A 25,739-nucleotide genomic window follows, 5' to 3' on the forward strand; every position below is an offset into this window, starting at 1 on the left:
AGTGACAAAAAGAAAAACAAATCATTGAAAAGCTAATTATCCTAAACAAATTGAAAAGCTCGCCTTCATGTCTAATGATTGACATATTTTTTTGAAAATTCACCTTCAATTTTAATATGTATCGAGAAAAATACTCAAAGCGCAACGTGTCGCATACATAGGACAAAGAATGAAATTTAATGAAAAAGAATATTTTTCATAACATAGATAGAAGTACAGAAAAAGGTAAAAGAAACAAAAATTAGATTGGTTTATTATAGTTTTCATACTTTTAAAATCGAGAATTTGAAGTGAAACAATTAAAAATAAAAAAAATTAACACGCCATGTGGTAGACGTATTCTTTGAGAGCCGAATAAGCTACTGATTATGCGAATTGTGCTTCTTATTCAATATTCATAACGTATTATATAGTATCTAGAAAAATATAATATGATTTCTTTTATGAAAATTAAATATGATTCATATATCTTCAAAATATATGATATAATATGTTTTTGAAAAGCAAATATCATCTAATTTTGTTACCGGTTAAAATGCATTACAATATTCCATTTTCAAGTATCATAATGTCAATTCATTATATATCTATTATATTTAAGGATCACTCGCAAATATCTTTATTATATATATAAAGATATTTTCATAGAGTTTCTCTGACCTTTATGTATATGCTGTGCCAAACCATAAAGATAAATATTTTTTAGAAAATATTATAGATAACAGACGACTGATGGGACAATTAGAGCTAGAAGCACTTTCTCCAGCATTGCCCTTGCCCTTTCAGCATTAAGTTCAGTTAACTCAAAATTCAGTCAACCCAAGTATAAATATTTACTCTTGTGTACAAATTTTTTTTTGTACAAGTTGTACAGATAGGTTAACCCAAAACTCTTATACAACAAGAGTAAACATTTTGTACTTGAGCAGCCAACTGAATATTCAGTGATTGGTATCAATAATTTATCCTCTCAGTAATAATGTATCTCAGCTCATTAAAAGTTTTGCAACAAAACAGCTAACGGCCAGTTTATACTTAGTATATTTTCAATATAAAGTCTTAGCTGAAAAAATATATATTAATTTGGAAAAAAAAATTTCCGATCATATAAATTTGACAATTAGTCAATTTTGATCCCATAAAATTTAAAACTACCGGATCAGTCATATATGTTTGTTCCGTAAGACGATTTCGGTCCTATAAGTTTTCAAAAAGACATTTTTGGTCATATAAATTAATATTCAATTAGAATATGGTCTTATAAATTTTGAAAAAGAATAACATTTTTTGTCATATAAGTCACGAAATGGACCAAAATTGCCCTACGAAGCTTACGTATAAGACTAATTCGGCACTTTTAAAACTTAGAGAATTAAAATTGACCAAAGCTAAATTTATAAAACCAAAAATGTCTTTTTTCTCTTATTAATTCCATAATCTCATTGTTTTAACGCTATACCTACCAAAGTATACTTCAAAACTATCGGATAAATACGTCGCGTAAATGGGTCAACCAATTAATGGAACCCCAGAGCATGGCTAAGGCTTGCTATGGCCAAAGGGTATATAAAAACCCTAGATGAAAGGCTGATGGAAACTGAAATATGGGCTTCCTAATCAACTAAATTTTTAGAGCTAACTAGCCTTACCCCTAGTTCTCACAAACAATGCCTATAAATAACATTATCATGGTTCTTAGTTACTAATATATATAATCGCAGTTCCGTATTCTAAGACGATGATGACAGAGGAGTTTAAGGCGCAAGATCGATCATACACGATGAATCTGCCTCTGTCATGTAACTGTTCAAGAGAGCTTCCATGTGGAAAATGACAGGCTGAGTGAGGACATGCCGTAGTAAAAATTCAAATGGATGCATGATATATAGATTGAATTGGAATTCGAGAAAATTGAATAATCTACAATATTTCATCCCGACATTCCTTCCTCCACTATATGTTCATCCCAATGAGTTTCCCTTCCCTGTACTTTTGATTAGTCTACACACACACACACACACACACACACACACACACACACACATATCTAAATGAGTAAATTAATCTCCTTGATTTGATAGATTTGTTTAGGTTATTACATAAGCGGACATCCTAGTTTTGCCTTTAAAATGGGAAGGATAAGCTTTTTTTACTTTAATTAACACAAAAAGCAAGTACTTAAACATTAATTAAAAGATAATTTAATATGGTAAGAAATAGTGAAAACTAAAGATCTACACATCTCGCTCATTGCGGTGAGGTACTTAGTTTATTGTTGCTCTTATATCGTCGTCCAGATCCCTTAAAATGGACAATTCTCATTCCAAATTAAGTCTTAGATCTCGGTCAAAGACCAAATGAAGTATGAGGCGACCCTCAAAAACCTAGTCTCCATGACGGGCATACCTAGTTTTGTGTGGCCCGTGAATCGTTCAAATACCCTCAAAACAAGCAATCGTCATCAATCCTAGCTTAGTCTTGGACTTGGACATTGACAGAAGGTCGAATAGAAGATGATGAAACCCTCAACTCAATGACCTTGGTCTCCTTTCCCGTTCATTTGATTATCTTTTTTTTGCTGAGCCGTTCATTTGATTATCACATACACTAGTCCTAGGCTTACAAGCATATACTTGAAGGCACAAAATTAAGGAAGAATAAATAAATAAATCCATGAGCAGATAATTTTATTTGGGTTATTATTACATAAAATGGGTAGGATAAGGCTTTTCTGTTTTTAACTTAAACCCCAAAAAGGCTATCGACGAAGATGTAATTAAAAATGAGTTGATATAGTAAAAAACAGTGAAAACCAACCAAAAATTCGCACGCCTTGTCCCTCTAACAAATGTTCAAACTTCGAAATTCTCGAAATGGAATTGCTAGTGCTGCAAAAAAGAAGCATCCAAATCTTATCACCCACTTAAGCACTATGCAGCCTTTGATATATCATTTCTGCATGCCATTCCCTTCCAAGAACTCCAAGACAAAATTACCAAAAAGAAAAGGAAGAGAAAGAGAGAGATAGAGATAGATGGAGGGAGAGAATGTTGGTCTCTTTTTTCTTTTTAATTTTGGTCCTAGAATTATTGATCAATCAAAAGCACTTATGCAACTCCTGAGATCTGCTCTTCCCTTCTTCTCCTTGTCCTCTTCTGCCCTTTACAATGGCCCCCCACCAAGTCCCTTCTTGCCCTTATAATTTCCCCAATTAAAACCAAGATATCTCACTTCACACAAGTCTAATTAAGCTTTTGATTTGAACACTACTTTCAGCTTAGAACTCTTTTATCTTATCCTATTAATTTGAGAGATATGATTTTGATGAAGTTAAGGATTAATCAACTTTGACAAGACTTTGAATAGCTTAATTTTGCAACTGATCAGATAAAGGCATAGATCATCATGATTAAGAACATAATAATTTATTTAAAAGACCAGCTAATATATCAATAAAAGGATCCGCTCAGTAAATCAAATTATTTTCAATTTGGTAGGTGATTAATCAAAAACTTACTTACTTAAACATTTTTCTTCGTCCCCCTTTATGTCTCTTCTTCGTCCCCTCTTTATGTCTCTTCTCCCTACATTAACTTTTCTTCCGGCAAACGCGTAAAGTTGTATCAACTACCATGTTGAATTTGATATATATAAGCTATTTATGTAGTTGAAGAGATTGAGAGAGAGATAACTCAACCTAAATCTAGGTATTATGATGAGTTGTTAAACAGTCAGTGGAACCACACTTGCAGGGTGCATATGTTGTTCTCAAGCTTCTCCTTGTAATGTACTTCCCAGAAAAGAAGTTCCAACAAACACCATATGGATTATAGGGAGAGAGCATTTTAATCTATTTAAAAGAGTTAACATGATGATATATAAACCCCAATTAATATATGTATGTATATATATATATATACGTGTGTGTAAAAGATTATATCTATATATATATAAAATAAAAGTCATCAAATGCCGAAAGTCCCACCAGGAAAAGCCTTCACAATCTCCAAAGCATGGAAAGTGTCCCTAGGGTTTAGCACAATGGCAGTAACTGACAAAGAGCATCACAAACCCTCCACACCCCCCTTTTATTCCTCCAAACACACCCTTCCATGTGCTAAACCTCAACATTCTCTTGGATTTTTCTTTTTAACTCTTTCCCCCTTTGCCAATTCTCTCTTCCCTCTTTTCCTTTTCACTTCCCTTTTTATGTTTTGGGCTCAAAAATTATAATTCTCTCATCGCCCGCCTCTTTTCGTACGTGAAAAATATTTCTCTAGGGATCATATCTCGCTATGTAATACAAAATATTTTATTAATCAGATCGAATTAAACAATAACTGAATAGACATTACTAATGTGAAAAAATTATCACAGATAGTTGTTAATTGCCACAAGATATTGACATAGCGTTTGGTAATGGAGTGAAACTCCACTCCACTCCAAATATTTATATATATATATATATATATTTAGTAGGATTGTAATAATGATTAAAAAAATATATATGAGATTTTATTATTAAATTGAAGAAGAAGATAAAAAAGTAATCAATATGTTGTTGAGAGCATTGACCAATTTGAAAGATCATTTGATGTAGTTGAAATAACAGAATTTTGGGTTGTTCGAACAAGTAAAGGAAATTAGTGCATAACCGCATGGATAAGCTCACACTAACCCATCAATTTTGAATTCAATTCAGGATTTTCCTTGAGAATTGTTAAAAAAGTAATGAATAGTTGAGAGAATTCAGTATTAAAAAATTGAATTGAATGAAGTTTATGACAAAATATATGAGAGAATTTATTTTTATATTGAAGAATAAGATAAAAAAGTAATAATCGTGTTGATAAAGTGAAGTAGAGCGGAGTTAAGTAAAATATTTTTCACTCCGTAAACAAACCGGCCATATTCTTTTTCTCATCAACTATGCCGTTGTGGGATAGTATATTTGAAGATTTTCTCATGCATACGGTACAATATACACAACTCCAACACAAGCACAAGCACTCCACATTAGATCGACCACTTGACCTTTTCTTCTTGGACGTTGCAAGCTTTTGCTGCTGTCCTACTGTTGTCATTCATTCCCTCCCCATCTTTTTTTAACCATTTGGAATTTCATCGAACCCCTAACTCCGTTTAAATTATTCGAAAGGACGATACTGCCCTCACGAACACCCTATATATATTAAGGTGATCATAAGCCAACTCTGAAGTTGAACCAAATTAAAAGGACTTGGATAGATAGGAAAATGGGCAGAGATGGCAGTGATCCTATTGCTGTTCATTCCTCCATTGCTCTATTGCAGGAGAGGTTCAGACAGCTGCAAAGAGTGAAGGAGATGAGAGAAGAGAAGGAGCTCCAAAGGATGCTCACTGAGCCGCCACCGAACAAGCTCTTCAACCCCGCATCATCGCCGAACTATGAGCCCTTCAAGTTCTTCTTCCAACCCGACTTCGGTCTTCCTCTCAGCACCACTTCGCCTCCTCCGCAGCTCTCTCTTTCCCTCTGGCCTTGTCCGCAGAGTAACATTAGTCCTTCGTGTTTTAGTTCAATGGATAATCCGATGTTCGTCAGTTCCCAGTTTTCTCAGACCCGATCTTTGAGGGCTAATTTGTCCGACAAGTCCGAGGATTTTGATGATGATGTTGACACTTCTCTTCATCTGTAAAGGAAAAATATTTATTAGTCTGTCCATAGTTGCCTTTCTTTTTTCTATAATGTGATAATACTAAAAATGAGTCGGTTAATATAACTCCAATTTTTTTATGAACAATCTTTTTCCTTTTCAGACAAACATAAGAAAACTACACGTACGATGCTGTTGAGATTAAGGGCCGGAACAGATAAAATGTACGGAACAGATAAAATGTACAGGACTGGATTGCTGCTCGTTGTGCAAATATATATGGGAAAAGTTCATGACAATAATGCTGCTCAGGAAGTCGTTTGGTTAGCTAATGTCGATCTTCTACAGTTAGTGCGCTAATATATTTTATCGAGGGAGGGTAAATATTTTAATCACTTGTTTGGTTTATAAATGTGATTTTAAAATTATAACTTTAATTTAATTCTACCAACAACAAAACAAAATAACTCATATAAAGTCAAAAAGTGAGTCTCATTTATACCACTTTTTTTCACAACAAAACAAAATAACTCATACAAAATCAAAAGGTGAACTCCATTTATACCGCTCTTTTTCAAAATCAAAACCTGATTTTAAAATTCTACTTTAAAACCAAACGCAGCAAAAAGATCTGAGAGGACTTTCAAACTGGGAGAATTTGCCTTTCTGCTGGTATGTTAAACCCGATATAGTTTCCCAGCCGCAAACAGATTGTTAATGTCACGATATACTTATTTTGATTATCTTTTTCACACGCACACACACATATACTAACATGACCTTTACACGTATCTCTCTATGCAGAATGTACGTACTACGTTGGCTCTTGTATGAAGAAAAAGCACGAAACCCGACTAGCTACCAGTATGGGGACAGTTGTACTATGTTCAGAGCTCATGTTCACGAGTAACTCATAAAGTTTACATGGAGGAGGCCAGAACTCGATCAACATACATTACCCAAAGTTTCAAGACCAGATCATGTTGAATTATTCTTTGACCAGCTTTTCCAGAACAAGAATATTATAGTAAACAAATTAATACATATGGATCTTGAATTCCTATCTTAAGGGCGAAGAAAAGAACAGAAAGCAGGGGAATCTGGAACTTTTTCTAAAGGGAGAAGAGAGACTGTTACGTCTTCTTGATATATTACAATCGTCAAGAATGTTAACATTCATCGATCATTTTGAGGTTTGGAGATAGTAGTGGAGAGTGGATGTCGCAATCTGCAGTTCTAACGATAATGCTCGGCATTCTGTTTCTTGTTTTGCTGCCCAAGAAACCTGGTAAGATTCCAATCAGCACGTTTTGAAGTTGGGTCAGACCGGATCACAAATCTTTGTTTTGCACAACCTTTCACCTATCATAGATATATACAGACATAGTATCGAAATCCCAATAAAATAGAGTGATCGGCAATGTAGAAACACGAATCGACGGTATAAACTTATTCATGATGGGAATTTTTTATTGGGAAAATTTTTTCAGATGGGCAATTTGTAGAATGGTGCATAGCTGATGAGCAGACCCCGGAAGAAGACCTGCAAATGGCGATGGACTGGGCTTGCGGAAAAGGAGGAGCAGATTGCAGACCCATTCAAGCGAACAAACCTTGCTATTACCCGAACACCGTGAGAGATCATGCCTCCTTCGCCTTCAACAGCTACTACCAGAAGTTCAAGAGCAGAGGTGCTACTTGCTATTTCAATTCCGCTGCACTGATCACTGATCTCGATCCCAGTAAGTGAAATAGACGCTCTTCTCTTAGAGTGGTTTGACCCCTGAGGTTGTATCCTAGGAGAAAACAACGTGACTTATCGATCGTTTTCTTGCATTATGACAGGTCATGGTTCGTGCAAGTTTGAGTATCTTCCTTGAATACATGCGTGGATGGATTGCTCCGGGGGGTCCATGTCTGGTCAAGTTGAGGCTACTATAGGAGATATCTTTTTCCGAGTGGTAAGCATTTGTTGGCGGAATCTAAGTATTACACGAAGTGCAGATCGAGGCATATTGGTCCGTCGATATGTTTTCCCATATGAGATGAGATGCTATAATCAATTTATAAGCAATCCCATTTTTATAAGTCTTCTATGTTGAATTTAAACTAAGATCTCGGCACTTACTTTCCACATGATTGATTTCCCACCTAAACATCACTGACAGCTAGAAAAGGCCATCTATATACTTCTGCGGAGAAGAAGGCACTGCCCGCACTAAAAGTATAGCAACAAATTATTAATTGAACGACGAATAATTTTGAAGAAAGAAGTTACCTAACCTCCTCCTCCTATCCTCACAAATTGCGAATACTAATTTGTGAAGAATTAATCGGATTGAAACTATAGCATCACGGGGAGCAATATGAAAAGTTATTGTTATGTGTGCTTTCGAAAAGGCTCCATCTCCACCAATGCGGGTTGGTTAATTAGTTCTAAGCGGTTTGACACTTTTTTATTTTTTAAATTTAGGTCTCAGATTGAAATGCTGTAAATGAAGAATAATCTATGATTGAAAGACTTTTACTTTCTTAATGAATCAACTCGACTTGAACTAGATTAATCTAGCACTTTCCTCAATTCTTTTATATCGTTTAACCAAGATCGCAAAGTTTGCTTAGGAAATTATAACTAAATTTGCAGAGTTTGCAGATTATTATTTTTTTTGTGAAATTTTCTGCACGTATAAGATTAAATATGACGTGGAACATGTACAATTTGAAAATTTCATTTTCAAGTTTCTTAAATTAAATGGTAGTGATGAAAATACTAACATGTGATTGCTCGGTGGGCTTTGCTAAAAACTAAATCAAGCCCAACAGCCGGCCCGTGATCAGTTCAGCCCACATATAGATAGGTATTTGGTTCGGAGGCCCATGAAACTTCTTTGAAAAGCTTGGAGTACCCTTTTTTTCATATGAAAAATTAATGGAAAAAAAAAAGATACTGGGTTCTAGGTTTATCTCAAACTAGTTTATTAGACCCATGTATTGCATGGATTTTATAAAAATATTATTATAAAGTTTAAATATGAAAACAAATTGATTTGAATTTACAATTGATATTAGTGTATAAAAAGTTATGCAGTAAATTCAAATTTGTAATAGAAAAATATATTTGATATATATATATATATCAAAAGTTCTTAAATAAGGAATTCATGTAATATATACATCATTGCAATAATCATTTAATTTCTAAGAAAAATTAATCTAAAATATGAATCATTTTTAGATAAGATCGTGAGTTTTATTTTATAAAAAAATAAGAACCTTAGAGTTTATCAAAAATTTTAAATTTTATTATTTGCTTATGCGCCATTATTAATTATAACTAATATTCCATATATTAAGTTTTATAAGTTCGAACACTTTTAGATAAAATGACCCTGCTTTGTTTGCTTTTAAAATAAAATTCTACTTGACTTCACTCTACTCTATTCTTCCCTCAATTTAATAACACAATTATTACTTTTTATTTTTTCTCCAATTTAATAACAAACTCTCTCACATAATTATTCTTAGTCATTATGACTAATTTTTTTAATAATAAATTCTCCAAACTATTTATCTTTTTTTTTGTCTTTTTGTCTAATATTTTAATAAATTCTCTCACATACTTTTTTCGTAATAATTATTACAATCAGTGTTTTAACAATAAATTTTCCCAACTATTTTGTTTTCATTTGATAGAGTGGAGTAGAGTCATAACTCTACTCCGAAATCAAACACCCACCAAGTTACTTGGATGAGAGTTTTACTAAATTAAACTTTTACAAAATTAGCCAGAATGCTTAAATTTTTTAAAAATTAATTTTAAGTTCATATAAGTATAAATGATTATTTATTTTCTTAAAATGATGAATGTATCTATTTGTTAACAATATGATAATAAATGATTGGAATATTTTGCAAACATTTTTGAATATTTTATTTAAAATGTATAGTATATCGACATATGATTTAGCAAGATTTTACCTCTTCACCCCTATATTATTTTGACATTTTCTTTTCTATCCCTATTTAACGTATATGTTATTTTATTGAAATGATTAATATATTTTTATTTTTTAACGATATGCTAACGAGTGATTGAAATACTTTTTCATACATTTTTGAATATTTTCTATATAAAATATGTAGTATATTAACATATGAATTAGTAAGGATTTTACTACTTTACCTCAATATTATAATTAATATTTTCTTTTTATCCCTATTTAATGCATTGGTTATAACTTTATATCTATATATATATAGATTCGTCCGGGATTTCATTATTGATATAGGAAAGCAACAATGTTTCATTTTCCTTTCGGATATGCCACGTTTATTGCTATTTATTTTTCAATTTTTCTAATCGTGTTGGATGTTTGTGTGGCAGAATTCGACTAGCTAAATGAACAATGACGGCCCACCTTAATGTTGAGTCATGAGTAGCCAATCCCCGTGAAATTACCCCATCGCCCATTATTCCTTTATCGATCCTTATCCCACCCACCGTTTCCGACAATTAGAAGAGGATTGGGGAGGCTTCCAAATTCGCAGTTTCTACCAAATCCTATAATTACCCAATTGATGTTATTGTTTTACAATTTCAATAAAACATTCAATTCTTGAGATGTTATTGGTATGAGACAGATTTAGTCGCTATGATGCAATCTCATAATTAGTGGCCAAAAAATGGTAATCTATGCAAAAGCAAAGTGATAAATATGACCTTATCCCTTGTCAAAGATGATGCACTTAAATTGCTTTCCCACTTTAGCTGTCGTATTGATCACGTAAAGAGGCAAAAGAGGGACATGGTTCGGCTCGGGTCAGCTCGATTTCACAATATTGAAGTCGTGTTAGAATCAAATCATATCTCACCATCAAACATCAAAGAGGAATTTGCTTATTGTAATTGGATTCAGATTTATGTTCGATTCTTGCCGATGCGGCTTTTTTCTTCGGACTTGGGGTGATATGAACTGATATAATCAAGTTCGGTTCAAGCTCGATCCCGGTTTATGGTTATTTGTTTACTTTGGCCCGCCCATTAGCTAGCAATCAGTCACACCTCTTAACATCTCCATCGTCACCAAGAATCCCCCACATGCGTCTGAAATCCCTTTTTGCCATTTTCATGCCTAGAACGATAGAAAACCTCATGAATCATTGGGAGGAATGGTCCCATACTAGGACACGTTTCTTTTCATATGATCAAGATTAAAGTTAAATGGCCTCCGATTAAGACATGTTTTGCTATCATATGATTAAAATTAAAATTAAAATATGGCTTCTAAAATGAAATGTTAGAGCCAACGTATAATGGTTCAAGTAGTTCGGCATGTTTCTTTTAAGTTAAGTTCGAGATTCAAGCCTTGTGAATGGAGAAATGCACACTGAGAGAGTTTTATCCCTTATTACATGGAGTAGTTGTTGAATTCAAACTCTACTAATCATGGATCTCATGCATTGCATGGAATAGAACGTGATCTATTTTTAATAAATTTATTATATTATACATTATATGCGCATTTTAAACTGTTATGTATATTAATATATATTTTTAATTTATATTTACTTTAATATTATTATTTATAGGATGAAATAATAACTTTATCATAAATAAAAAAATAAATATCAAGATTATTAAATATTTCTCAAATAATAAAAGCCTAAAATGTATTGAAAAATCAAAGATTCAAATTGGTTTGATAGCACACATATAAGTTATAAAACAGGCAAAAAATTGAAAAACACTTTTAAAAATTGAAGAAAATTGCAAAAAAAGAAAAGGCAAAGATCATATTAAAAAAGATACAAATCAATACATTTGTTATGAAAAAAGATAATAAAAAAAAGAAAAAGAAATCACATCCTTAAGTAAAAGACTCAAATAACCAAAGTGGAAAAAAATATGAGATAAAAAAGAAAATTTTTATATATAAATATTTAAAAAATGAAAACAATTTCATAAGAATGAAAGAAATAGTTTCAAAGCACAACATGTTGCGTACATAGGACAAAGAATAAAAATTAATGAAAAGAATTTTTTTCATAACAACATAGGTAGATATACAAAAAAGTAAAAAAAGAAAAGTTGAAATTGTTTTATTAGGTTTTCGTATTTATGAGATCGAGAATTTGAAGTTAATGAAAAAAAAAAAATATAATAATACCACCACCAATAACAACAAACAATGATAATTGCACAATTCATCTTGAGCATAGTGATAGATGTATTTCTTTGATAACTGAATAGGCTACGATTTATGTGAGTGACGTTTCTTATTAATTTATAACATATTATACAAACTCTAGAAAAAATATAAGATGATTTGTTTTTTTTTAAATTTTAAATTATATCTATAAAATATATAATGTCTTTCTTATATTACTATTTTTCTCTGTTGTTTAGACGAGCCATGTATCCCCATATTTGGGATTATCTCCCTCATAAAGATAAATACGTTGTATAACAATAAACTTAAAAATAATTATTCAGCCCGTTAGCTTACCCAAAAAATATTATTCAAGAAAATTCCATCAAAATTCATTATCTATATATATATATATATATATTCAAACTTCCTCTCACATTGCACCTAATCATTAAATATAAAGAAATTTTAGAAGATATCATAAATAAGGATATTTTAAATTTCCCTACCTAAAAAAGATATTTTATTTTATATAATTCATTAAAAATTTAAAATTTTAAAAAATTAAAAAACCGAGAAAATTTCATTAAGAAACCATGCATGGAGTCCGTGCGTTGTACGTGATTGAACATGATCTTTTTGTGCTAATTTTATTATATAAGATAGTGCTATAAATTGTTGAACATTGTAGTTAAATTTCACGAATAAGATAAGAACAAAATTACATAAAAGAAGAGAACTCAACATGTCTTGAGAAATTCTTCATTATCAAGATTATGCATAATAAATTGTAAAGAAAGGCTCTAATCATTGGCATGATGAATTTTTATCTTCAACACTATCAAACCACACATATAAAATTGGATAATCCAAAATTTTTACAAAAGTTTACATGTGAGAAGAAGCAAAAAGTTAGAGAATTCACCTGCAAAAGTCTAATTGTTAGCATGCCTGTAAACAACTCTTGTGTGCGCACAAAATTGAAGAACTATAGTGGTAGAAATATCTTTCAAAGTCAGATCTCTATCTATAAGGGGGAAAAAAAGATATGATTTGATTTGCTTTTTGAAAAACAGATATGTAACCTATCGAAAAAAATAAATAAATAACACATCATCATCATATTTATAAAAAAATAAATCTATATTTTATATGTTTTAAAAAAATTAAAATTCATTTCCAGGAAAGCTCAAAACCCGTGAAGATAATGATTGATCCAAGAAATCTATATTTATATGTTTAAAAAATAAAAATAAATTCATAATCTAAAGAAAAGCTTAAAAATTCGAGAAAACAACGACCAGTCCACAAATCTATATCTATATATTTAAAATTTTTAAAAATATATTTTAAAAAGAAAGCTAAAAAATCGAGAAAATAATGAACGGCATCACAAATCAATATCTATATTTTTAAAAAATTCAAAGAAATTATTTTTTAGAAAAAAACTCAAAAAACAGAGAAAATTCAATTCGAAGCGTTCTGAAATCATCTGATCGGGCCCGCCTTTATTCTGTTTTCGTTTACATATATATATATATATGTGTGTGTGTGTACTTATAAATGCAGGCCTAAATGTCATGATCTAAATCCGGGACATGATCAGTCGTATCGTATGATGTCACTATATAATCTTTGTGCTAATTAAATATTAAATATTTATATATTTGAGCATGAGGATGTCAATATAATTAATCATATGCAAACGATTTCTGTTCAAAAATGATCACAAGCCAGCAATTATTGATCTTATAGTAACAAAAAATTAAAAATTTAAAAGTAAAGTTGTTACAAAATTATCAATCACGATGTAAATCAAGATAAAACCACAATATATTACTAATTACCTATTTATATTATATTACAAACTTATTACTGTATACACTATTCCGAACAAAATTTGCAAAACTTTAACAAGAAAAAGTTATATAGAAAAAAAATAAACTGAAAATTGTGGGAATCTCATTTCGATGATCTCGAGCTCCGCTAAATTCTCTAGATCTTTTTAATATTAAAATCTTATTTAAATTATCATAATTAATTATGATATTAGAAGTCCAAACAGAGATAAAAAAAATTTCGAAAAAGTAACCTGAGGGTCTTTACAGGAAAAAGGTGGGAAGATGACCGAAGAATTAAGAAATAAAATTATTAGGATGTGTTTAGCAAATGAGTAATATTCATTATTCTACTTCATTTTAATTTAATTTATCTTCAATTTCACAACGCAATTATTACTTTTTCTCTTATTCTTCAATTTTTTTTTATCTTAACTACTATTTAATTCAATTTTCAATACTAAATTCTCTCAAGTATTGATTACTTTTTCCACAATTCAACAACCCAATCATTAATTTCTCTTAACTATTCATTATTTTCTCTTACTTTTTTTCATAATTCAATAACACAATTATTATAACCCCAAATAAATATAATTATTTATTATTGAAATGGAGTCCCAAACAATGCTTAAGGTCTTGTTTGGTTTTGGAGTAATTTTTTTTTACTCCACTTAACTCCATTTATTTTCAATTCAACAACATAATTACTACTTTTCTCTTTTTCTTTAATTTTTTTTATTTTAACTACCATTCAATTCAATTTTTAATACTAAATTCTCTCAATTATTTATTACTTTTTTTTTTCTACAATTCAACGGCACAATCATTAATTTTTTATTTTATCCCTCCACATTATTATAATTACTGCCCAATTAATATATATATATATATATATATATATAGTTGGAATAGAGTTAGAGTTTACCAAATAAGGCCATAGCTATTAATTTTCAAATAAATTGAAATGAGAATAATTTCAAAAAAATGAAAATTACACCATTAATGTCTTCTTCTATATATTAATAGTACGCATAGATTTTCATGTATATCACATGAATGTGTAATTGTGTATACTCCGATACACAGTCCCTTGGACTTTTTTTTCCCCCTTCATCCTTTGCAGGGATATGAAATATTTTGTGAAAAATAATCCCTTAACAAAGCAATGTTCATGCTTTCGGATAAATATAATTTCGTGTAATCATCATACAAAAGCATATGGTTTGCAAAATGTTCCACATCTAACACGTGTTTTACAAATTGCATCAAAAGGCACGTATTTTGGTGTATGTTTTTTTTTTTAAACCGAGGTGTCTAGGTTTCATCCGACTAATCTCGAGACTCCGTGAATCTCCGAGGAGACACGGAGCGAGTAATCACGCCAAAGACGAGTGATTCCAAGAGATTTTGAATCCATGATGTGTTTTGCTGTATGCTGCAGTTGGGGAACATTGATAACCCACCTCGTGTCCATGCTTGCAATGGTGGGCCAACAAAACGTGACACATCAGTATTTAACGGAAGGCTGTTGACGGATGAGTTTTTTCTTAAAATAAAATCTAACCTCCATGTAATAATATCGGGAAATACCATATAATTTCACATATTTTATGCAATTCGGTGAGTTTCGTCTTTTAATTTAAGTTTGGAAAATATTTCTCTGCAAGACTTTATGGACCGCTTTGGCCCCACGACAAAGGTTATACTATAATCATGGCATGGGATGGCATTTCTAGCTAGCCCATCACTGCAAGCAGGCCGTAGTGAGGAAGAAAATGACTTTCTCGAGGAATCAATCAATCCCATCAATTTTGATTCGGATGCTTCTGCTGCTTCCTTCCTATGAATCGATTAAGGAAATGGGTCTCGTCATAAATCCGGCTTCGATCCGATTCCTTCATTCAATGGCGAATTTAACACGTCCCTCACCTTCGCCTTATCCCTCCCCACCCCTTTCTCGGGACAAGGGACTGTCCCCTGTTTCCTAGAATTTCATGTCATCTGCATCTCATTACTGTCGGGACAGTCATCGCTTCACCACCCTTCTTCTTCCTCGTCTTCCTGATCTGAAATGGGCGCCTCCCTTCAATGCCCGACTGAGACTGGGACGTGTTAATGCATCGCCTGCAACGGCTGCTGGGTGGGGGTGAAGTGCCCTCTTTTCTTTTCCCTCCATCTCCTGTCACGTGGCAGCCTCTGCGGTTGCCTCTGCTCCGGAGCTCCACCCACCCACAAAGTGTTCGAGAAAATCCCCAACATAAAAGACAAAAACTTTCGGGAGGAGTAAATGTGAAAATCTAGCTTAAAGAGTGCTGATGGACTGGCTCTACCGGTGAATGAAAGCAATGATGTCACTACAATGCATTTATAAATTAATGCATCAGTTTTCTTTTCTGGCTTCTTGTATTGGCAAAAAAAAAAAAAAAAGCTTTTTCCTTTTTCCTATATATATATATATATATATATAAAAGAAAATGGGTTGGTGGGATGGTGCCCTTTATGAGGAGCTTATTAGTGGGTTTCGACCGGAAAGGTTTTGGCTCACTTTACAGCTTCAAGCTCTTGTGCGCCTGTGTCTAAGCTGAAGTAGAGAGGAGTTTTATCCGCACCTTCTTCTTGCTCTGGCCGTTGGGTTTCTTGGGTCAGTTCAGCTCGAGAGAGATGAGTTATCTGGGAGTGGGTGTTAGTCCTGGGAATGTTGCAGTGCATCACGAGACAAACTTGAAGGTGATTGACCGGAGAGTGAGGCTTGTGGAGCTGGTGCTGAGGTGCGTGATCTGTGGGCTTGCTGTTGTTTCAGCCGTTCTTGTGGGGACAGACAGTCAGGTCAGGGAAATCTTCACAATTCGGAAGAGGGCCAAATTCACTGACATGAAAGCTCTTGTGTAAGTCAGTCTCACATTTTCCTAATCATCAGTTCTCCCCCGTTTAGAAAGATTGAAATTTGGAGCCTTTTTCGTTGCCTGATATGCTTTTTTTTTTTATGCTCTTCTTCCCCCTTTGAAGCTTCTTAGTGATTGCCAATGGGATAGCTGCTTCCTACTCTCTGATCCAAGCATTGAGGTGTGCTGCGAGCATGATCGGGGGATATGTTCTGTTCAGCAAGCCTTTAGCTTGGGCCATCTTCTCGGGTGATCAGGTAAAGAACTTGAGATCTAGAAAGCCAAAATTTTGCATGAAGTTTCTCATTCAGTTTCCCAAATTTTAGTTTTAAAGATTTCTCCTTTGGCTCTCATCCGGAAAGATCTTAATAAATAGTTTTAGCTCAAGAAGAAGCCACTTTTCTTTATTCCCATTTAACTAAGAAAATATTTGATGGTTGTTAGTAAGCCCCATAACACACCAAGTAAGCATGAGCAATGAAATGAGCAATGAAAGAGACAAGTTTATAAATTCCGAGTGACAATGTATTGGAAGTCGTATCGAATAGTTCGTGAGTGACAACCATCTAATATTTTCTTCCTTTTATTAAATGCTGCAATTTCATTTCGTGTTTCCTAGTGTGATGCTTTCTTTTTTCTTAAACAATAAATGTTCCGGTGAGGGTAATTAGGAGCTGCGACAGTGAATTTCATTCGGATTATTGAAGCCTCTCTGATTGCATGTTTGCCGCGTGGTTTTCTTTATTGAGCATCATCCAAGGTTTATTTAATGCTTTATGGGACCAGGGCTCCAAACTGGGAATAGTTTGTGGTGTAGGAGAGAGTTGGAGTAATACTATGCTGAATAATGTTAGGAAGAACACTTGTGGTGTCCAACCAATTTGACAGCCCTTCATTACTTCAATCAATAGGATCTCTGAGGTCCGTCAGACATTCGGTTTCATGCATTGACTGTTTCGGGGTTCAAGGAAATTCCTTTAACAAATAGTTTTGGCAGCGAATGATTGTTAAGATCACCGGAGATAATTCTGAAGCCTGATTAAACATCTTGAAATCAATGGTATATTTACGTCTTCAATCGGGAAGGCCCGTCCTGGGTGTCATGGGTGAAGGATTTTCTAAGTTTTGCAACCAAGTCATCGTGTTGTTTTTGTTGGTGTTGGTGTTATTGCCTCTCTTTCGTAATCTACAAGCCATATTTTGCTGTGGTAAATTGGTACCTATAGATACATTCCGGGCAATTCTACTCGTCAACACGTCTATGATTATATTGATGCATTACCGACTAATTTCCTTTAACAGGCAATGGCTTACGTAACATTAGCTGCCGTCGCTTCAGCAGCTCAATCTGCGGTCTTTGCAAAAGTGGGACAACCAGAGCTTCAGTGGATGAAGATATGTGATATGTATGGGGAGTTCTGCAATCAAGTCGGGGAAGGGATTGCGACTGCCCTGCTCGTGAGCCTTAGTATGGTTGTGATTGCTGCAATTTCCGCCTTCAGCCTCTTTCGGTTGTATGGAGGAGGCAGCAAGGGCAAGAGCAGCGGCTCGGGTTGGTGAACCAGACCAGAGATCTCTGTTATGTCTTTGAAACTTGGGTTTAGTTTCCGTTTCTGTCACATAGTTTTTGTAAAATCTTAGGTGAGTTCTGTCCGGTGGGTGTAGGCATTTAGATGTTCCGGCATAAATAAGCCGATCCCGAGCTCTCAGTTTTCACGCGATCTCCGGGTTAAAGTCTTGTTGACTTGTGGACTCGTTTTCTAGGGCAGAAGCGATTTATGCTTTGGCCAATTACCTGACCATAGTAAGGCGGTTGTAAACTTGTAATGAATCGCAGTATGCGTTCTATTAATGACGATGGGTGAAATGAAGCTGCTAATGTTCAGTCTCTGAGAGACCCGACATTGATGTCGGTGTACGCCCCATTAATCCCGACATTGTAGTAATATCATCGAAATGTAATAAGCTATGGGTTTGTGTGAGGTACGGTATATATGCATCTTCCAAGACGAGAGTTCTCGGGACGAGAAATTGTTGGATAAAATTAGATAATCACACCACGTATGCATCTTATCTAGGATAAAGACGTTTTATGTCAGAATTAAAAGAAAAGGTTATCTTTGAATAGTAAAAAGCATTAAACAACAAACAATGGTTGCAAATGACATAGTCGATGAGATCATGATATTCAAAAAAAATATATTCCGTGAGTCTTATTTGATTTGCAAATCTGATTTTAAAATCACAATTTTAATCTAATTTTACCCATAACAAAACAAAATAATTCATACGAAGTCAAAGAGTACGTTTCATTTATACCTTTTTTTTTATAAAAAAATAAAATAACTCATACAAAATTAAAGAGTCAACTTCATTTATATAACTCTTTTTTAAAATTAAAAATTAATTTTAAAATTATATTTTGAAACGAAACGGTGCATAAATAGATAGCTGTCTGTGGTCGGCACGTGCCATAGAATTATGGAATGTCAGTGACAGTTCCACGGTCACCAAACAATCAGACAATCCCCGACCAGCGTTCCATCCAGTTTCTTCCACAAGACCCTCAAATCTCATTGGTCCGTCTCATCCATCCATCACAATCAGGTGACACTCGCGCCAATATTCTAACTTTCCGGTGAGGTCACCGCCATATGAGCAAAGTCACCGTCTCTCCCTCCATCTCTGTCTCCGTTGATAAAACCCTAAAAACGAATCTTTTCTGCTGTCTAGCGAACCAGTTCGATCTCTCCGTTCGAAAGTCATCGTTGATTGATCCTCGTAGTGGGAATTGAGCTGCTGATTCGCCGCCTCGCCGTCCGGTGAAGTAGAAGAGAGATGTCGGAGAAGTTTTCCGCGACGCTTCGGATTGGAGATCTCAACGATTTCATTGCGCCGTCTCAGTCCTGTATCGTCTCTGTTAAGGGCCTCAAGTCCGCTCCGGCGAAGAAAACCGATACGCCGCAGGTAGGTCTCGCAACTCTTATTCCCTATTGCTCTGTCCAAAGTTGAGCTTGCTGGGGGGAGATGTCGCAGCTCTGATTGAAAATTCTGAAATTCTTTCGAAATTACCTGTTTTTTCGAGCTTGATTCCTAGTTTTAGGTTTAGCTGCATGCAGAGATTGCTGATAACAGCTTCTCTTGTTGTCTTGATGTTGAGCTTGCTATGGGAGATGCTGGAGCTCTGGTTTCAATTCTGCAATTCTTTGAAAATTACGTGTTTTTTTTGGAGTTTCCTCACTAGGTTTAGCTGAATGCAGAGATTGCTAATTTTGGAACTTAGCAGCTTGTCTTGTATGTTTCTTATATTGCAGACAGATATAGTGTGGTGATCTTATTCATTTCTAGATTGGGCTATTAGTTCTTTTTTCCTATGAATGTTTAATTTCATTTGATCGGTGAAGGTATCAATTGCCAACAAGCAAGTACGAGAGGAACCGGTAAAAATTTCGCTCAAGGACTGCTTAGCATGCAGTGGCTGTATCACTTCAGCGGAGACTGTTATGCTTGAGAAGCAAAGCTTGGACGAGTTCCTGTCTAATATTGACAAGGGAAAGGCTGTTATTGTCTCGGTGTCTCCCCAATCTCGAGCTTCACTTGCAGTTCATTTTGGCATCTCCCCTCTTCAGGTGAATCTAAATCCTTGAAATTGGGTTCCGCTTTTTTCAAAATTCATTTATTCCTTGTTAAATGGGGGCTTCAATCAATTAGTGGCATGGGATAGTCGGTATTCTCATTTTCCTAATGAACAGAGACGTCAGATCTGTTCAAAATTGTCAGATCTCATGTGATACAGTGGTTTTTCATGTACTTTTTCTTCCGTGTGCTCATAACCAAATCTAATTTTCCCTTGCTTCAGGTTTTAAGGAAGCTGACAACATTTTTCAAGTCTATGGGAGTGAAGGCAGTCTTTGATACTAGTAGTAGCAAAGATATAACTCTTACAGAGTCTTGTAAAGAATTTGTTATGCGTTATGAGCAAAGGGAACTAAAAGGTGGAGAAAATGGCGAGCTTTCCCTTCCCATGCTTGCTTCTGCATGCCCAGGTATGTTAGTGCATAATTTTGTCTATTTTTAAGCTTTTTATTATTTGAACTACAACGTCTTTGTTAGCCATACTAATAAAGTAGGATGATAATGGTGTAATGTGCCCTGTAGTCTCCTCTTTTCTTGTTTTGGAAATGGGGATTCAGCATGAAGGGAATAAGTTTTTCTAGTTGATATTTTACATCTCTCAGTTTTGCAGGTTGGATATGCTATGCTGAAAAAACACTTGGATCTTTTGTTCTGCCCTATATTTCGACTGTAAAGAGTCCCCAGCAGGCCATGGGAGCTATTGTCAAAAATCACCTGTGCCAGGAAGTGGGTCTCAGGTAAAGTATCATATCTTAGCCTCTTTATTTTTCCTTTCGTGTTATCATGCCCTTAAGGTGAAGCAAGCCGATCTCAAAGGCTGTTTGAATGGAAATGAAAATGTTAGTGAAAATCAAATATCAATATAAAGAGAAAGGGGAATCTTTTTATATTATCAATTGAAAAAAAAATTATTGAATTAGAGAATCGAAATCAAGAAGAAAAAGAATCTGCAGGACGAGGTAATTTTGAATCAGATGCACAAAACCAAGTGTTCTTATTAATTATTAGGGACATGTTTCATGTCAATTACGGAATACTTGGTTTGTTGTAACACTCCCGAAAAAACTCAAAAAAGGGGGGTTTCTATTGATAAGAATGGGAAGGAAGAAAGCGAATTGGTATACTAATTCCTCATCCTCAAATCTATCCTTCCTGGGGGTTAGTGTCTCAACGAATAAGTAATTGTAGGAGCGAAATATTGATAGAATTCGAAAAAGCAAGTCCTCGGAAGAAGGGAGAAAAAAACAAAAACGTGTTGACGAAATTATCTCTGCCATTAATGAGGGAAAAAATGCATGATGAGCTTCTGTTGTGAGCATCATGATTTCATGCCATTACTAGTTTTCTGTATGACTTGAAGCAATACTGGACAGTTGAATCGCTACTCTTTATTATGTATTTTTCTGGGAGGAATGAAGTGGCTAAAATTTATCTCCGATTATGCCAAGAGTGAAATTACAAGGTGCCCGGATTTGTAAGAGAGATCATTATGTTGACTGTTTTGAAGTATTTTCTAATTTTATGGATCAATATATGTTTTAGTTTCTACTTTTTTCTTGATGGGTTTATTGCTGTTTTGTCATATACTACTGGAGATGGCTGGTACCATGGTTGTACCTTGATGATTCGATTGCTTAAGCAAATTTTTCGACAGGCCAGAGGAGATCTATCATGTGACTGTCATGCCTTGCTATGATAAGAAGCTTGAGGCTGTTAGAGATGACTTTGCTTATGAATTGGAATCTCAAAACAAGGCCGAGGGGAAAGAGGTTCACCGAATTAGTGAAGTAGATTCTGTTTTGACTTCTGGAGAAGTTCTAGATTTGATACGGGTTAGCATCTTATCCAGAGTGTTTCTTTTTGGATTCTACTTCATGTTCTGCTCTTTTAACAAGCTTTTCTGCTTAATTTGCAGATCAAAGCCACGAACTTTAAAGCTCTGGAAGAGTCACCACTGGACAATCTGTAAGAAGAATAGAATCTATTGCATTTCCTTTTCGGTCTCTTTGCAGGGTAAAAAAGCTTTAATATATGTTTTAAAAAACTTAATACGGGTATTATGCAGGATGACGAATGTTAATGAACATGGAGAACTTTATGGGGTCCGCGGGAGCTCGGGAGGTTACGCAGAGACAGTTTTTAGATATGCTGCCAAGGCACTGTTTGGAAGAGATGTTGAAGGCCCTTTGGATTTTAAAGTTATAAGAAATTCAGATTTTCAGGAAGTAACCCTGGAGGTGAGTTGGATACTTCCTTTGTTAATTTGCTTATTTTCAAATATACCGTTTTCTTTACAGCTCTTTTACCTTATGTTGTGTGGTGTGTTATTTGTTTTCTATTAATCGCTTGTGTTTTGCTTGCTTGTTTTTATCTCTTTTGATTCCTCATGTATGTAATAGTTCCTCTTTGGGTGCAGGTGAAGGGTGAAACCAAATTGAAATTTGCACTATGTTATGGCTTTCGGAACCTACAGAATGTTGTCAGAAAAATAAAGAGCAAGAAGTGTGATTATGATTTTGTTGAAGTCATGGCGTGTCCTTCAGGTAATATAACTTTCGTGTCTACTTACCCTTGAGCTCTCGTAACAACAAAACAATGAATTTACCAGTGTAGCACGGCTATTTTTTTTTCCCTGTAGTTGATGTTGGAAGGCCAGCTGTCTTGTCTCTATTTGGTGCCTTTTTGTATTTCCCTTTTTTTGGTGTGTGTATGTTACAAAGAGCAAAAATATTTGCTGACAGGTTGCTTAAATGGTGGAGGTCAAATTAAGCCTGACCCAGATCAAACGGCCAAGGATTTGATTCAGGCATTGGAAGCTGTTTATGCACAAGACGTGAGTATTTTGGGTTCCAAATTTATTATCAAAAATAACTTGCTGAAAGTTTGATTAATGATGAGCTCATAAATGGCTGCAATATCCTCTAGTGTGGTGATATGACCGCCATTGGTATGAATGCTCTTATCACTGGCCTTAGGTAGAAAACAGCAAAATCAATTGTCGGCTTTGTTTTTGACAAGTGAAAATTATGCCTTGATTTTGTGCTCCACCGATTGTTCTACTGACTGCTTATTACTTAACATAGGTTTTGGGAGCTGATCCGTTTGAGAGTCCCCTTGTGAGAAAGATGTATAATGAATGGCTTGAGCAGCCTGGCTCAAAGAAAGCGAAGAAATACATGCACACAGAGTACCACCCGGTGGTCAAAAGTGTTACTTCGCAGTTGCATAATTGGTGAATTGTTTGCGCCCAACGGATGGATAGGACCTCAACTAGGGATTGCAGATATTCTTCAGCTCTCTCCGACACGACTCCTCCGATATCTTCAATCTTCATTGATGGGACCTAGAGAGTCCCTCCAATTTTGATACGACAGGTAGTGAATTGCTTGTTCTGCTCGTGTATAGTTTTCTGTATTTATTCTCGAGAATAATTAATGTTCCTCCATGTATATTGAATTTTTAATTTTTCACATCTCTATACAGCAGGGAAGCACAATTAATATCTGTTTGTTTGTTGCCATACTTGATCTTTATGCCGATTATGTATACACCTTTTACTGGTTGAGGCGAATCCGCACCCTTGTATATAACCACTAAGGGGTGATAAAATAGAGCTCGCAGAAGATTTTTTAATGTGCATGGGTTTAAGCTTCTGTGATGAATGAGTTCAGAAACTAATAATTTTCCTTCCTTCAGAAAGAAGAGTATCCGGTTCTGATTCTAGCACGGGTAAATTATCTTCATCTTTTCTAACATAGATGCGTTTTGGAATGCTTTTTGAGATCTGAGATAATGGAATCCCGAGAACCGCTTTAAGCTTCAGCACCAGTTGAAGGGTAAAGCAAGCACAGAATGCCAGCCAAGGTGAGTGAAGGTTTTCTTTGCAGGGCTAAACTTTAACGAAGGTACTATGAAATTGACAGGCTTGTGATCAGGAAGGTTTTGAAGTCATGGTCCACTTCTTGACCGCCCATTGAAATTATTGAGTGTCTGCTAAACCAAATTAATCTACCGAGCAATTGCAAGGTCTTGGTAGCTCGACTCGTCGAGACAATGGTAGCCAAACTATATAGGAGCCTAAAGTTGAATTTGTTCACTCGACGACCAGTTAATAAAAACCATCCTTGGTTGGTAGTGAAATATGTTGTCAGTCAGTTGTTGAGGATAACCTAGAGATGGAGATAAAATGACGTTATAACGGTTGGTAGCAAAAGAACAACCCTCACAGTTATGTTTTTTTTTAGTATTGGATCTCCTTACATAAAATCTTGAAGTACACGTCTTATATTTTTTAGTTTAAGATTCACTCCTGATATCTATCAATATTTTTGGTCATATATCTTCTCATCGACGATCGATCTCACCCGAGAATAAGCCGGATTCTCTTCGATATTAACCGAACCAATACACACCGGTTCAACCAAATAAAAAACAATTTAATTACTTGCAAAATTAAAAAACATGAAAACGAAATAACAAAGAAATATCAAACAAACTTTTTTTAATGTTCTGCAATTGATCAAGGACCAATTGAAGTCTCGAATAATTCCTAGAATCGGCCAAAAAATTTCAATCTCGTCGATGCTCGGCACCGACCTTCGAGTGCCCGCCCTTCCTTGGCTCTTCTTGCAGCTCCGAACCCGACTCCTCCCCTTCCTTCCTCTTTCTTTCTCGAGTGATTATTAGACAAAAAAAATGACACCCGGGAACTAATTATTCAAGTCGGCCATGGACACACGCACATATATTCATCCATTTCATCAAATTTACACCCTAATTCTGACATGGCCGTGTCTAACACTACTGTACAAACTTGATTATTCCATTCTCAAGGCCAAGTAGGACAATTAATCAATTTGGACAGACATTCCTAAGGAGCCGAGAGCTGTACAACCGGATTCAAGCAATTTTGGGCTAATCAACACTTAAGACCTTCTCAGCTCTCCCCTAATTACAAGGCCCGAGAGCTAATCCTACAGATTCAAGCAAATTCGACTGGATCTAAGCAATCTATTCGGCCAAGACTATACCTACATCACCGAATGCAATTTTCAATTTTAGAGCCCACGTCAACAATTAATCCACTTTAGAGTAATTAATGCATTTTTTTTATTTGGTCGAATTGGTGCGTTTTAGTTCAGTTCAATATTGAAGAGGATTCCGCTCGTTCTCTGACGAGACCGATCATCGATGAAAAGATGCATGTCCGAAAATATTGATAGATAAACTATAAGGATTGAATCTTAAACTAAAAAAATATAGGACATGTGGACGGCCATGATCTTATGTAAGGAGATCCGGTGACAAAAAAGAAAACAACCATGGTGGTTGTTTTTTGATACCAACCACTATAGCATCTCTAAAATATTTAACTTGGTCACTCCAATTTCCCAGGGAAATGGTGACACAAAATTTAACATTATGACCCCAATTTCCTATTGAGAGTCAATATATATAAAAGATAAAAATAATCATACACCGGTTTGAGAGTATATATTAATCCATGGATTTTTTTACTTTTTAACGGATGTGGAGTTGTATTTATCTTTTATACTATCGACTCTCAACATTTACCGGCAAAATCAGGGACGAGAGGGT

General features: G+C 34.6%; 4 protein-coding genes across 4 annotated transcripts; all 4 read left to right on the forward strand.

Annotated features, from left to right (window-relative positions):
• Positions 1–5,255: 5,255 nt before the first annotated feature.
• On the forward strand, positions 5,256–5,675 carry LOC116209155. Its single transcript, XM_031542710.1, has one exon. It carries the CDS (start codon positions 5,256–5,258, stop codon positions 5,673–5,675), a length of 420 nt encoding a protein of 139 aa, XP_031398570.1.
• A 681-nt stretch (positions 5,676–6,356) lies between these two features.
• On the forward strand, positions 6,357–7,767 carry LOC116207064 (PLASMODESMATA CALLOSE-BINDING PROTEIN 5-like). The gene is made up of 3 exons (XM_031539923.1): positions 6,357–6,921; positions 7,124–7,375; positions 7,479–7,767. The coding sequence occupies exons 1-3, from the start codon at positions 6,852–6,854 to the stop codon at positions 7,511–7,513; spliced, it is 357 nt and encodes a 118-aa protein (XP_031395783.1). The 5' UTR covers positions 6,357–6,851; the 3' UTR covers positions 7,514–7,767.
• Positions 7,768–16,096: 8,329 nt separating this feature from the next.
• LOC116209162 (CASP-like protein 2B1) lies at positions 16,097–18,395 on the forward strand. Its single transcript, XM_031542721.1, has 3 exons — positions 16,097–16,508; positions 16,630–16,762; positions 17,808–18,395. The coding sequence occupies exons 1-3, from the start codon at positions 16,285–16,287 to the stop codon at positions 18,063–18,065; spliced, it is 615 nt and encodes a 204-aa protein (XP_031398581.1). The 5' UTR covers positions 16,097–16,284; the 3' UTR covers positions 18,066–18,395.
• A 767-nt stretch (positions 18,396–19,162) lies between these two features.
• On the forward strand, positions 19,163–23,774 carry LOC116208730 (protein NAR1). Its single transcript, XM_031542280.1, has 10 exons — positions 19,163–19,472; positions 19,910–20,134; positions 20,365–20,551; positions 20,752–20,878; positions 21,796–21,973; positions 22,057–22,106; positions 22,207–22,378; positions 22,558–22,684; positions 22,883–22,974; positions 23,225–23,774. Exons 1-10 carry the CDS (start codon positions 19,344–19,346, stop codon positions 23,375–23,377), a joined length of 1,440 nt encoding a protein of 479 aa, XP_031398140.1. The 5' UTR covers positions 19,163–19,343; the 3' UTR covers positions 23,378–23,774.
• Positions 23,775–25,739: the final 1,965 nt, after the last annotated feature.

This window comes from Punica granatum, chromosome 5 (assembly GCF_007655135.1).
Source record: "Punica granatum isolate Tunisia-2019 chromosome 5, ASM765513v2, whole genome shotgun sequence".
NCBI classification, from domain to species: Eukaryota; Viridiplantae; Streptophyta; class Magnoliopsida; order Myrtales; family Lythraceae; genus Punica; species Punica granatum.

What these genes read in the sequence shown, in the direction of transcription:
- LOC116209162 (XM_031542721.1), top strand. Translation starts at nt 16,285, where the DNA reads ATGAGTTATCTGGGAGTGGGTGTTAGTCCTGGGAATGTTGCAGTGCAT. An exon ending in ACTGACATGAAAGCTCTTGT is followed by an intron (nt 16,509 to 16,629) that starts GTAAGTCAGTCT and finishes CCCCCTTTGAAG; the next exon opens with CTTCTTAGTGATTGCCAATG. An exon ending in CCATCTTCTCGGGTGATCAG is followed by an intron (nt 16,763 to 17,807) that starts GTAAAGAACTTG and finishes TTCCTTTAACAG; the next exon opens with GCAATGGCTTACGTAACATT.
- LOC116208730 (XM_031542280.1), top strand. Translation starts at nt 19,344, where the DNA reads ATGTCGGAGAAGTTTTCCGCGACGCTTCGGATTGGAGATCTCAACGAT. An exon ending in TTGGCATCTCCCCTCTTCAG is followed by an intron (nt 20,135 to 20,364) that starts GTGAATCTAAAT and finishes CCCTTGCTTCAG; the next exon opens with GTTTTAAGGAAGCTGACAAC. An exon ending in GAGTCACCACTGGACAATCT is followed by an intron (nt 22,107 to 22,206) that starts GTAAGAAGAATA and finishes GGTATTATGCAG; the next exon opens with GATGACGAATGTTAATGAAC.
- LOC116207064 (XM_031539923.1), top strand. Translation starts at nt 6,852, where the DNA reads ATGTCGCAATCTGCAGTTCTAACGATAATGCTCGGCATTCTGTTTCTT. An exon ending in TTTGCTGCCCAAGAAACCTG is followed by an intron (nt 6,922 to 7,123) that starts GTAAGATTCCAA and finishes AAATTTTTTCAG; the next exon opens with ATGGGCAATTTGTAGAATGG. An exon ending in GATCACTGATCTCGATCCCA is followed by an intron (nt 7,376 to 7,478) that starts GTAAGTGAAATA and finishes GCATTATGACAG; the next exon opens with GTCATGGTTCGTGCAAGTTT.
- LOC116209155 (XM_031542710.1), top strand. Translation starts at nt 5,256, where the DNA reads ATGGGCAGAGATGGCAGTGATCCTATTGCTGTTCATTCCTCCATTGCT.